Source organism: Chiroxiphia lanceolata, chromosome 5 (assembly GCF_009829145.1).
Source record: "Chiroxiphia lanceolata isolate bChiLan1 chromosome 5, bChiLan1.pri, whole genome shotgun sequence".
NCBI lineage: Eukaryota > Metazoa > Chordata > Aves > Passeriformes > Pipridae > Chiroxiphia > Chiroxiphia lanceolata.
In genome coordinates this window covers 60,686,008-60,700,076 of record NC_045641.1, presented here as the reverse complement: position 1 = coordinate 60,700,076, position 14,069 = coordinate 60,686,008, and the positions used below count along the sequence as shown (strand labels likewise).

General features: G+C 42.8%; 1 protein-coding gene across 6 annotated transcripts in view; it reads right to left on the bottom strand.

The window, feature by feature from the left end:
* Window positions 1-1,497: 1,497 nt before the first annotated feature.
* The window catches only part of DENND5B (DENN domain containing 5B), a 113,509-nt gene continuing 100,937 nt past the window's right edge, over window positions 1,498-14,069 (bottom strand). For all 6 annotated transcript variants that reach the window (XM_032688041.1, XM_032688043.1, XM_032688044.1 and 3 more), the window contains 8 exons: window positions 13,265-13,386; window positions 11,355-11,500; window positions 9,533-9,651; window positions 8,277-8,464; window positions 7,530-7,612; window positions 7,258-7,384; window positions 6,271-6,445; window positions 1,498-5,459 (listed from right to left, as the gene is read on the bottom strand). In XM_032688041.1, coding sequence (XP_032543932.1) covers window positions 5,276-5,459; window positions 6,271-6,445; window positions 7,258-7,384; window positions 7,530-7,612; window positions 8,277-8,464; window positions 9,533-9,651; window positions 11,355-11,500; window positions 13,265-13,386 — 1,144 coding nt within the window. In that variant the 3' untranslated portion in view covers window positions 1,498-5,275. The remainder of the gene's footprint in view (window positions 5,460-6,270; window positions 6,446-7,257; window positions 7,385-7,529; window positions 7,613-8,276; window positions 8,465-9,532; window positions 9,652-11,354; window positions 11,501-13,264; window positions 13,387-14,069) is intronic.

The window sequence follows — 14,069 nt, the reverse complement described above, 5'->3', positions numbered from 1 at the left end:
CCCGTACAGAAATCTTCCCATTCCCTTCACATCCTGTGCTGAGATCAAACCGGCTTATAATGATACATATCTGATGGAATAGCAGGAGAGAAAATAGGAATGTCAGCAATGAAATGCTCCTTGACCACAATGACAGGAGCCTCAGCCTCTGATCTGATGGGGTGACAGTCAGGGAAGCAGCTTCACTCTTAACTTGAGCATAATTTTTTTATCATACAAGCTTACCTGAAATGCTGGAAGGAAAAAAAGGTTGGTGAGCTCTTTCAACTCTTACCATTTTCTCAGTTTTCTTCTGCTTACCCTTCGCAGAAAACATTGCAGTGTTCCCAGACTTCATCAAGGACAGTGCAGTGGAGAGGAAGTTATTTGCACTTCCTCATCTGGACAAGCTTAGTCCTGCCATACTTCAAGTACTTGCTGCCTTTGAGATCTCAGATCTCACTATCTCTAATTTACATACATAAGCCTAACACATTTAGTAAGCAGGTGCAGTATTAAGCATGGTCACTCCTCCCATTGACATCTGACAACAAGCAGCCCTATGGATTTTATCCACAGTTATGGGATCCTATAATTTTGCTGCAACACTGTTGATAAACACCAGCATAAGCAAATAATATATTTCAGGATTTCCACATATATAATCCTAAGGTCTGAGACAGTCCTCTCTTGAGATTCTCTGCCTTTTCAAAACTGAGAGTTAACATGAGTGAACAGACATGCCCCACACACATACATGCAGGGGTCTGCATTTCAACTATCAGGTTTTCAAAAATTCTATTTTTGCAAATTCCACCAGATCTACAGCTGTGAGGGACATGGGGGAAATTTCTGAAAATCCAGTCCAACCTGGAAAAGCAGGGCATTTCACTATCTTTTTGTTGCAGGCATCCATCTCTCTCCTGTCCATCAACCCTTCTTCTTACACAACACACTGACAGACTGGAGGACATGAGTTTCATTCCAGCATTTCAAATTATCAGAGCAGCTCACATCAAGAGAGGAAAGAGATCCTTGGCTACAGTTCCCATTTTCCTTCCAACACTTTTGCTTCCCACACTTGCCATTTTGCTGCCAACAGGATCCTACCCTCCTTCTCCCCACTATTCCAGATACCAAGAGCAAAGGAACCCAGGATGCCTGGCAAATACCACCCTGGTTAGAATTCAGCTTCACTGGGATCCCATTTCTTCCCTTTTATCAGCCATGCTTTCCACCTAAGTCTGCTTTCAACCTAAGAGTTGCTCAGGCTCAGCACAGTCTCTGCTTCCCCTTTGTGTCAGGGGAGGCAGAAGGACAGGTTTTGAGAGCAGGCCCTCAGACTCCCTTCTCCCCCACTTTGCTGCAGCAAGTTCCCACTACCAGGAGTCACCATCAGCTTAATCATTTTGTTGGACTCATTCCTTCTGTGGAACATGCCCTCCAGGTTCAGAGCAGCTCTTCTGCTTGAGGCCCGAATCTCTTGGTTCCTCTGCAAGGAGAAAGTGACACCAACCATTATTCTCACAGTTTTATTTGTAAAGGACATAGCATGAAAAGCTGTATTTCAATGTACTTCAAAACCTGAAAAACCCATGTCGGTTTGTGGTATGTATGTTAAAGTGCTTGATATAGCAATACTTTTACTGACGTCGTCTTGAAAATAATCCAGTTCTTATTTCAGTTAGTAGTAATGTAAAGACAAAATATACTTAATGGAGACATTTAAGGATCATTTTAAGCTATACAGGGCACATTTGTACATTTCAAGTGTAACACAACAATATTTCCCCTTAAGATGCGCACCTTCATTTGATTGAAAGAAGGAATTTTCTCAAATATGCTGTTGCGCAACTATCCTAAAACCCCACATTTTTGAACAATGATATCTAATTACACAAACCAACTTGGAATAAACATGAGCAGATTTTTCACTAAACAGTACGATTTCATTTATTTCAGAGAATTATAAATACATATTTTGTACATAGTGAGGCATTTGATTCTCTGACTCCCTCAAGCTACCATGCTGGGTGTTAGTATAACAGGACTATGCAAACTCAGACATCTGCAAACGGGCATTGGATAGGAGTATTTTATTTTTTTTAAAAAAAGCAGATACCAGAGAGCTTTGGTCTTTTCCAAGATTCCCTTTCTCAACCAAAGAAGGTGCTTTAACACTGAAGTAAAAACTGTGTTAGCTTAGAAGAATCCCAATGGGTTTCTCACCGTGGGTAGAATGATTTCTGTAAACCTTACAGAAAAAAAACTCACAGTTTCCAATAAACAAAAGTAGTCCGCTAAAAAATTAATCATACATAGTGGAATAAAAATTCACTACGAAGAGCTGTACTCCCAAGGTTGTCAAAGAACTAGTCTTCTAGGAATCTGAGGCACTCAGCTGTGCCCCTTTCAACATATCTTAGGGTGGTTTATTGCCTACAAGGAAACATGAGACATACATAATTTTTATTGTATTATTATTAACATGATGTGAAACCTGACAAAACCAAACAAGTCAACACTTGCTGAAAAAGCTGACGTGAAGTTGTGTTAAGTGCTCAAAGGTTTCTTAATGTAGTTTGAAACGGGGAAAGGCCCTGATTTGAATTTTTAAAATTCTCAGGTTTTCGCTTCTTCTAACTTAAGAAAGACTTCACGTAGTTATTGCCTTTTTCTCTTCATGTGGATTATTCATTTAGATGAATGACCTTTAGAAGTGCCCACATTTCTACTTTATTCTGCTTGTGCTTAACCCTTGTCATGTCAGATGAATGTTATGACTGCTTAAGTCATATATAGCCTTTGGAGAAGTATGCAGCAGTATACTTTGGGAAGCATCCAGCTAGTAAACGCAGACGATGATGTGAAGAAATCCAAAGACTAAAGAGGTGGTTATTTCAGTAAAATGAAAGTCACTTAGACTGGGTTGGGCGTGAAAAAATCCTGTATAGCAGTCATTAGACATAAAAGGCCTGAGCTATAATAGAAATCAAAACATTCTAAGCAGTCATTAGCAAATAATGCTGCCACATGGTTTCTGGTGCTAAATGTATAATTCATTGATAGAGTTAAGTACTAGGAATGCATTTTCAATTGCTGCTGAAGGTTTGTCGGGCATCATCTGCTGACTTTAAGCAGACTTGCCTGGCCACACAGAAAACCTTAACACCCCAAATTTCACATTTCTGGAAACGTAAGAGAGATGTCTAACTCATGACACCGTTCACAGATTTTATGTTAGTTACTCACACCCACAGCAGTGACATGGTAGTGCTGCCTACAATGTTTGGGATGAACTTAGTTTAAGGAAGCACAAGCCCAGGAGGAAAAAACAGTTATGAAATGCTGGAACCCTCATTAAAGTTGAAGACTCCTTGACAGCGTTATTTTACTTCTTTCTTAGAAACAAAAAAAAACTTCTGTAACATAAAACTCTCCTTTCCAATGAAACAAAGTCACATGAAGAGTTTTCTTCTGGCTGGGAATATGATGTGAAACTTTGACACTAAAGTGAGTGCCGTTTTAAGAACTGGACAGCAGGAGGACCACAGGAAAGTAGAGAAGCTTGAAAAAAGGTAGGTGAGAAAGCAAACCCTAATTCTCGTCCTCTTTCCTTTTCCTTACCTCTCATCCCTCCTTCCACAATGTGCACACTATGCCAAGACCTGCTACTGTCCACCATTTCCAAGTCCTTTCTAATGCCACATGAGAGCACAGTGCGAGGCAACACACTTACAGTACCAGTCAGGGGCCTTTCTCAAGCCACAGTTGACAGTGAGACTGTCTTTCCCAAGAAATCCACTGACAAAATGCCCAAGATCATAGGGAATAAACAAATGGAATCAAACACCTATATTCAAACTAACCTCCAAAACCTAAAACCAGGTGAAGCTAACTGTGTCCTCAGATCCTTCCAATTCCCATCCACAAGAACGGAAAATACTCTCTGTATTTGCTGCATGGTATTCACAAGATGATTTTTATACAATCTCTTGTTCAATTTGTAGCATACAGGATTTCAGTTGCTTCCAGTTCCTCATTAGGAGCTGCATCTATATATATGCTCCATATTAGTAACATATTAGCTGGAAAAAGTGTAGGAGAGAAGCCTCAAAATACCAAAGTGAGATTCATTTTTTTCCTCCTTTTACTTAAATCCTTTTCTTTTTGTAGCTGGATCATTTAAATTAAAAAAAAAAAAAAAAAGTAATCAAAGATCCTGTACTCCCCTAGGAACACTGATTCTGCAAGATAAAGGAAGACTTATAATCTGTCAGCATTTCAAAGCCAGCTGATAGAGTTCAGAAGCACAGCAACATCGGTGTTTGTGGCTCTACAGCAATGATTCTTCTCAAGTACAGCAAGAATTTGGTATGAACCAAATTCCTCAATGTGGGAAAAAAAGAAAAAGGTCATCCACAACATAAACTGGCCGATGGTGAGGAGGAATCATCAGGATGTGCAGAAAGAGAAGGGACACAGTGAGTGAGTCAAGCAAGCCATCATTCCCCATCTCAGGCTGCAGCAGCACTGCTTAAACAGGTGTCTCATGGTGCCTCAGGTTCTGAGGCTGACAGCAGTCCTCCTCTTCATTTTTTAAGCATTTCAACACGTTTCTCCTTCTGGAGATCAACAGAAGTGACACAGAAGAACTGACAGGAAAAAAAAATGGATGGCTCACAACTTCCATGCATGGAAAGGTGAGTCTTCAAAGAAACTAAAAGAGACCATGTACAGTAGGGTAAACCAGCATATGCTTACAACATTTCCAAGAGTAACACAATCACAATGGCTACATAAGGATATTTGCTGTATTAATTTGCAATACCTGAAAAAAGCCCTGCTGAGTTTGCGCTGTATTTACACACTGATTGGCTTCTTCCTTACAAGCAAGTAGCGGCATCCCTTCCCACCTTGGTCCTTCCCTCCCCCAAGTCCTTCCCCTGGGTTTAACCTACTCATAGTCAGAACAAGAACATTCAGTCTAAGAAAAATTTCTTAGAGTAATATAATTTCTTAAAGAAGATAGCATATTTACACACATCTAAACACATGAAAATACTCTATTTTTGTACTAAATTTCTGTTTCAAATAAACTACAATACTGCATCTTAGCTTTCTGCAGCTTTATAGGACAGTCCCCATCGGGCACAAACCGGGCTTCCCAATTCCGCTTCAACCGGCAGCTTTGCCTTACAGTGGTGCACTACCATCGTGTTCAAGTCCTGACAGGTCTCCCAACTGTGCTTTGCTTGCTTGGGAAAGGAATAATGAAGTTCTCAGCAAAGCCATGCTAAACATCCACTCCTTTGATGAGTGATCCTTCTAGGATGATGTTGAAATCTTGCAATGTCTGTAGCACTCGGATAAGGGAGTTGACAGTCATGCGGTCCCGTAGGAGAGCATTCTCCTCATACATCCTTGTAATGGGCGGGCACTCTGCCAGTAATGGGATCCACTGAGAGAGCAAGTGGTCCCTGAAAAGGGGATGAAAGGAAATGTTTCAGCACCAAGCAAAACGGATCTCAAACTGAAATTCTTCTCCAAGAACACAACCCAAAACATGCAGTCCCTCCTTGTGAGTGGTGTGTGTTGTTTGCACATAAATGTTTCCTGTGTAATTACAACTCTTGATTTTGTTAGTAAAATACTACATACTGCAGAAATGAAAATGGAAAGGTATCAGCAGAACCGGACACATGTAAGAATTCAGCAACATCTTCAGATCAGGAACAGGGAAAGTAAAACTCAGACAAAACCCAACAGACTGTTTTCCAACTGGCTTTCCAAGTATCCAGGCAGACAAGACAAAAATGGTACCTATTTCTAGACATATCAACTTCCACCCTCCAAAATACAACTAATCCCCCCTTCCAAGTGCAAGACAGAAAACATCCTATTAGGTGAGAAAGGTTCATCTAGAATAGTTCTGTCAAAATTATAAGACAACCCATTTTCATAGGCAATTCAATGAGGATTTAGAAATTCATCAGCTCCTGAAAAGGAACTCTGCATTTCCAAAATCAGTACTTCACCAAAAACAGTGTTTCAAGGCAGATTTCATACATATGACTGTCAAGCTAACAGTTATAAAAAAGCTCAAAACATTTTTAGCAGTTTAGACACTAGCCACGTATCATTACTGCTTCTTTGCTCCAATTCTCACATAGTATTAAAGCTGCCTAAAATAGGCATGCCTTAAAATGGAAAACTAAAGGTAGTAACATCGGTGCAAAAATATTCTGGTCTAATGCAAGAGGACACATATCACACAGAGCAGTCAGGTACCTTGTCCCCAGGCAAACCAGGATTTGGAATTTGCCATCCTTTCCAATGTTCCTTGGAGCTGTATTGATGGCATTCACGTAATGACAGAAGGTTTTGCATGAAGATCTCTGAAGCAAAAGGGCCTCCTCATTGTCTCCAATCTGATCACTGGTTTCCAAATATGCAACAGCTTTCTCTGTGGAAGGGAGAAAATCGGAACTTGGTGAGCAGAAGTACTTCATTATGACACAGGATTACACGAGGGAGGCCTTAAAAGAACAACCTGCTGAGAGGTCTTGAACAGTTTATATACGGATTCCTCGCTCTGAAGACCACAGGTAGGTGGACATGTCCACCTCTGCAATGACACAGCAGTGGTCAGACTGGCTGATGGCTAATACAGCCAGGTAACATCAAGGAGCTGCTCCAGAGCACCTATCTAGGGTTTCACTGTAAGTGATATCATCAGCTTTGATTTTTCACTTTTTCTGAGTAAGCACTGAACCTCAGGCTAGGTATATCAGCCTGTGAGCCCATTTTAGAGGGGTAAGTACATCCTGAATTACTGCAACATAGGCCTACAGGTTAAGCATCACCAGAAGGCCAGCACAGGGATTAGGAGAGTTCTCAAGAGGAACTAGAAATCTAAACCTTTCGTTCCCTGCCCTTTCCCAGCTCTCCTCCAAACATCAATTCCTACTCTACCCCGACCTCCAGCCTACCTGCTTTCTGGGTAGAAAAGCAGCTGTTTGAACATTCATCTACAAATAAATTACAAGAATCTGAAGTACTCTTAAATTTCGGCACAGGCTCACACTCTTCCCTTACACAGAGTTTAGTATTTCTCATCTTCCATCTGGTTTCTTATTGACTTTAAGCAACCTGGAGCAGGTGCTTGGCAGGAGAAATGGCACCCTAGCTGATGAGAATCCGAGGTCTGTGTGTGTGAGTAGTCATTTTCCTCTAATCTTTCTTTCCCTTCTGCCTCCAAATCACCTAGCAGCTTACCTATGAAATCCCAGATGAAGACGTTCTTATGAAAAATGCGAGCTGATTTGAATCCATGGTGGAAGACCTGCTCCAGTGCTGCAACCAAACCATTTTCTCCACACAAGAGAATGGTAAGGCTCCCTCTCTGTGGGAAAGGGAGAGTTGGTAAATACAACTTGCCTTGTTTGCATGCCAGAAACTTCAAATCTAAAGGTAGTGCATCTACTGGTACTTCAGTTCCATTTCTGTTTATGAAAATATGCAGGTAAGTAATGAAAAGCAGGAATTACCTCTTTCTCTGGCTTGTGAAAGTGTTTCACAATATTGTTCACAGCTTCCCCGATTCCCTCTTGGATCTGTCCTGCATTAGGCTCTGTGAAATGATGGAGAGCATACTAGCTGAAGTGGTGGTTTTTAAATGTTGCATTACTCTTGGACACTAATCTTTCCCGGCTTGGCATTTCAGCAGTCATGTCCTCTAGTTTTACAGGAGCTGGACAGATGTATGACCAGGATCTACACTATGCTTTAGCAGAGAAAGCCTTGCATGACCTTTACAGTCCCATGTCCTGCTGTAGCCAGGTGCAGTTACTCATAAAAGTTAATTTTAGGGATGTGAAGTTGATGTCCCCCAAAGTCCCCCTGGAGATATGCTCCTCCAGAAGGCAGTTCACAGCATCCACATCAAGCTCTGAACTGCCCTTCAGAGAGAACTTCCCACTGACTGCAAAGTGAGCTGGGAAGCTGAGCAGCATCAGCTACTGCAAATTCTGCTGCCTCCTCCTGCCTCATCTCACATCTCCATGCTCCAAAGAAAGAGATTACTATCCCTCAACTGTCAAATGGGGACATTAAAAGAGGCAACGTGTGCATCACAGAGCAAACAGAAACTGGGGCAGGAAAAAGTCATCAGCTTGCAGCTGTTCCTCTGCACCAAGCCTTGCTTCAGGACGACCTCTCCTGTTCACAGGAGATTTTTCTTCTCAGCAGTTGCTGCCCCCTTCTCTAGGGCCCTGGGGAGAAAGGAAAGGACTTACTGGTGTTCCTCCCTGTGAGGGAAGTGATGCTCAGTCGCCGAGCCACAGTAGGAGATTTCTGCTGGGGTGGGGTCCGGCACTGCTTTCCCAGCTCTTCGTCTGACGTGGAGGACACCAGCTCTCCAATGAGTATCCGTTCCAAACTGCCATCGTCGACACCTTTTCCCAGCCATCGCCCACAGGGAAACCTGCCACACACCCAGGGCAAGCACAGGTCAGACACACAGGTAGTGCAGCTTGATCTCAAAGCTAGAGAGACAGCTAGCACCCAAAAAACACTGAGAACAGGCAGGGAGTACTCAGTACCCTGAAACTTCTCAGACCAGAACCCTGCAGGCAGCATCCCCTGCACCACAACTGATCATCCATAGGAAAGGAAATACACAAAGCTTGGGTTATACACATATTTCACAGTCCACATCTTGCTTTCTGCCTTTTTCACTTGCAACCACAGCTGATATTCAGCCTTTAAAAACATTGTGATGATTAACAACTAAATCCCCACAGAGAGTTCCCACCCAGATGAAGCTGTGACATCTCCTTATACTCACCTCATATTTTATTGCTGTACTCTTTGAGTCCATACACAGTCCTAATGAAATCCATGCACATGTCCACACCCCCAGCCCCTGTACCCCATTTTCTCCTACTTTCCCCGGTACACAGTGGCCAACTCTGAGCTCTGGAGCTCACCTCTCTGCATTCTAGTTTTCCAAGTTCACATTTAATAGAATTAAGTCTGCTTACTCAGATGTTTTGTAAAACCAATGATGAGTTAGGAGAGTTTTTTGACACAGGTATGTACTCAATTGAAGATTAAGAAATCATCAAAACCTTTTATTTTCTTGTAATCAGAGTTTCTTAAAAGAAAAAGAAACCAAAGATTTGCCAACTCTGATTTCAGCTCTTGGGGTTTGAAGAGTTAATTTGTGCACGATATTACCACACTACTTTAAAACAAGAGATTTAATTATTAGACACAAACATATGAATCACTTCAAAAGTATCTATACTGTCTGTCCTGTCTCAGAAAGATGCAAAGAAAATCCTACATTCAACTCTCATTTATCAGATTATCTAACTTCAACTAGGCCTTCTGAAATGAGAGAACTGGGGGGGGGGAGACCAACCCAACCCTATCGGGGACCCAAATCAGCCCACACAGTGTTCCACCAACTAAGGTGAATGCCTTCTTGATTTCTTTAAATTCAGCATAGAAGAATTTCAGACAAAGAAAATTAAGACTTGTTGCTTACTTGTACGTGTGTCCTGTTATTTCATTCCTGACCATGACACAATCAACCAGCCACTTGGCCAGCAGCCCTGAGTTGTCATGGCCAATCTGAACGGTCGTCAGCTTCCCTAAGTTCTGGCACTGAAATGAGTAACAGTTTTTACTTAATTTAAAAAACAACAGACAACACACACCCCCACCACATGCACACATATGGTCTCAAATGTATGCCTTTATTCAGTTTCCTTTGATTTATAGAGCAAGTATTTTTGACCAAACATGCAGAGCATCTTGAAAAACTGCATAGTTATTTTAAGACAGGAGTAAAGAAATAAAACTATTAAAAGCTTGTGAAGAGACTATATTCTTTGTTGTGAGCACTCACTCAATATTTCTGAGAAGTATTAATTACAAATTTCTGAGCTGAGATGATAAAAAGGTGTGCTTTTGTAGAAGAAATAGATCTTCAATAAAAACAGCTTTTCAAAAATGCATTTAGAGCATACTGACCTTCAGTCAACTCACTCTATACCACGAAGCAGTTCCTAGATCTTCTATTATTTTCAGAGATTGATATGCTTATTTGGGGCCAAACAAAAATCACCTACATGAGACTTAGCATCACAAAGTCACAGAAAAAGGAAAACAAAGGGCTGTGAATTCCAGTGCTCTATGTAACTGTAGGTGGGGCTGGCAGCAACATCTGTTAATGTCACCTAAACACTTCCCTTGCAAGACCTTGGTTTTCATTGCTTCTAATACTGCCAAACAAGCAGCTTGGGCTGACATTTTCCATAGTGGGTGGCTACCCAAGTTGATATTTTAGGAAAGTTTCAGCCAAAAGAATAATCCAGAATAGCATTAATATGGTCCTTAGAAATATGTCATTTTGCTTGTTAGAAGCCTGGAGATCTTTTCTGCAAAATACTAGTATCTGAATGAGAAGCAGGCATTTATCACAAAAATATCCTCCCTACGTTAAAATCTACCTATATTTGGCAACAGCCTTTTTTTTGCTATTGTTGCTGAAGGTCAGTCTGCGTATGCTCCATGGATACAACCTTAATTTTAGCAGCAGATTTTCCTACAAAATCACTCCTTAATGGATATGGTACAGCCTGGAGGGAGCTGCAGGAGCTTGATGGGGCTCTCCCTGCAGTTCCCCTTAGCAGCTGCTTTGGTGTGGCACAGAGCCAACCTGTAATTGATGGGCGGGAAAGGAGAGGGGAACGCCGGGAAATCAAACCTAAAGAGAAAACCCCAGCAAGCTCAGAGAAGAGAACACGGTGAGGATGGCAGCTCTTGGGTTTTCCAGGGGCCAGCACCAGAGGCTGGGGTGTTGAAGAGCTCAGGGGTTAGACTGCTTGGTTGGAAGGAAAGCAGTAATGCTGGACAAGGAGCTGGAGCAGCAGAAGAAATCTGGAACTGCCCAGATGTAGAAAGGGACCTGGGTGGTGGTAAGTGGAAAGACGGACTGAAAGAAGGGAAAAGAAACTTGGAAGGCAGATGAGGAGTTGGAAATGAGGGGTGAAAGGGAAAAACAGGCAAGGAGGCATGGAAGGGAATGAGATGTGGAAACAGACTGGCTAGGTGAGGAGTCCTGGGCTGGGACAGGGATGGCAGTGAAGCCTGTGCTTAAAAGTGGTATGTGCTCATAGGAAACCTTCATCTCACACAGGAGGGGCAGGCAGCACTATTTTCTTGTACATATTTGAATGTACAGTGACCTTAAAAACTGAGACAGAATCTGAAACGCTCTGCTCTTAATAACCCCTGACCAAATTAATGTTTATTTGAAAGCACGTTTCAAATTGAAAAGTAAAATGTAAAGAGCATGTACTCACCTCAAATGTCATTTCTAGGTGATTTTTGGGAATTTGCATTACCCCAGTATCTCCTAGTTCTCCTGACACACATATCCACGGGTTTGACGTGGTTATTGCATTGCTCAGTTTTTTGATGGGAATTATCACTGACCTGTAAGGGATCACTGAGAACAGGGTGGGGAAGGGGAGGGGGGAAGTACGTTAGTCTTGATTTTTTTTTTTTTTTCCTTCTTACGGTAAACGCGATTTCTGGAGCAAAGCACGCCTTCCCCTTGAAGGGAAGTTATTGTCCCCTGTCTCAGCAAACAACCAAGGAGAACCCCTCCTTCCCTGTGCTCAGAGGGGGCGGCGGTGCCGCACGGTGGTGCTGCAGCCCCGCGGCAGAACCCGCAGAGCCGGGGCAGCGCAGGGGAAGTTCCGCAGCCTGCCCAGGGAAGGGACGAACCCGCCTGCGGCAGGATCCGGGGAGGAGGGGGTACACGGCAGGATACGAGGGAAACGAATGTCAGAATCATTGAACAGTCTGGTTTGGAAGGCATCTTTAGAGGCCATTTAGTCCAACCCCTTTGCAGTGAGTAGGGACATCTTCAGGTAGATCAGGTTGCTCAGAGCCCTGTCCAACTTGATCCTGAATGTTTCCAGAGACGGGGCATCCACAACTTCTCTGGGCAACCTGTGCCAAGGTTTCACACCCTCAAAATAAACAACTTCTTTCTTATAGCTAATCTAAACTGACCCTTTAGTTTAAAACCATTACCCCTTGTCCTATTGCAACAGATAAATGACAAAATGTTAGTCCCTCTCTTTCTTACAGGTCCCCTTCAAGTACTGAAAGGTTGCAGTAAGAAATGCTGGCATGGTCAAAGTCTCAAGTATGATGCGTCTCTGTGGATACCTCCCCACTTATTATTCTTATTATTTTGGTTTTAGATCTGTACCACCTATACATGCTTAAGGCAAGGACTGCCACCCACCCCAATTTGGATTTGATTCCTGATACTGCACCTCTAGCACTGCAAGATTCTCTCTCTCCTTATGTTTCACAAGCTGCCTTTTTGACTGGGGAAGCTAAGCCAACCTTTTTTACTTTTGTGTGCCATCCAATAATACTGCACTCAAAAAATACTCTCAAATTCCAAGCACTTGTCCTACAGGGAAGAGCTGTCAAGCCGGATGCCCCGCAGAAATAAGGTAATCAAGGATGAATAAATCTCTTTGCGCTGCGTTAGTTCTGAGGGGATTTCTTGCTTTAAGAGGAGAAAAAGTAGAATGAGTGCCTGCTTTGACAGCCACGTAAAGCTTGCTTCACTTCACTCTGAACAGGCAGGGAAATGAAGACTAGGAACTGCCCAGGTGAATCCAAATAATTAGGTCATCTCATGGGACCCTGCCTTTTCCACATTGACCAGTGTTGGAAAGACAAAAGATTCTTTTTCAGATATCAGTCCAATCTCTGCTCTCCTCCTTAAAAGAGAGGATGAGAGAGGGAATCTTTCTGGCATTTAAGGAGAGACAAAACGAGATTTAAAATATACAGTGGAGCACAAAGTCCCATGTATTTCATCCTCCAATCTTCCATCTCCTTCTCAGTCTGAGGAGAACAGCCTGTTATGGTGCACGCTTAACGCAAGACCAGAAAGAAGCATTAGCATGTAGAGGACTTGTCTGGGAGGGAAGATGAAAGAAACTATACAGAGAGCGGCACTCTGATGATTACTCTCCTTTGTGCAATGCTCTTATCCAGAGCACTTCCATACAACGTTGCCCCTCCAGCTGGTTTCCCAGAGCAACACCCAGCAGCCTCGCAGCAACAACCAAGGTTTCCAGATAAGGGCTCAGCTACTCAGGCACCAGCAACACCGTCTCTTACAAATCATGACAGCAACTACTTTTTATTCAGGGGGAAAAAAATTGATTCTCCAACTCACTGATTGTGGTGAAGACGCTTGTGAAGCAGAAGTAATCCACAGCGTTGAGCGAGAGCAGGTGATAGAGAAACTGTTCCCGTTCTTCCTCGCAGCGCAGGAAAGCGTAACGCTTGTAAAGCTTCCTGGTAGAAACAAAGGCATCACATATTTTTGTTGCTGTTGTTGAAAAAAGCACCACGTATCTTAAAAGGTGTTTGAATCTTGAAATATCAAATGAAGAGTGGATCTTAATGGCAGGTATGATTCCCCACCAACACAAGCTGCTAGAAACCCACGGAGGGTGTGTAAGTCTGCTACACATCTGTGTTACAGACCACTCTTGGCTCCACGCTCCCACAGCAAGGCTACAGAGTTCCTATCACTTTTGGGTTTGCTGCAAGGCACAGATATGAACCAACACTACTCACAGCAGCAGACCTGGACCAACCTAACAGCAACCTCATTTCTTTCCCATATCTCCCCACTCTGGAATGGTCTTGTCTAATCTTTGTCTCCATACCGTGGCAGAGAAAACTAAGCCAAAGGCATCAAGCAGCGGATGGGATCCTCCCACTACTCTCTCAGCTCAGGGACCCAAGTGTACATCACCAACTGCCCTAAGCAGTGCAAAGGCACACCAGGAATTAAACTGGCCCCGCTCTGAGACAGCACAGAGCTTGTGACAAGGTCTGTAGTCTGAAAGGAACAGACTCCTGAAGAATTGCTGAGATGTAGATGCACCTTCAGGAAAAGACAGGTCTGTCACCATGCCTTTAGTTGAACTCCCAAAAGGTGACTGCCTCCAGTTACTCTTCTTTCTTCCCGC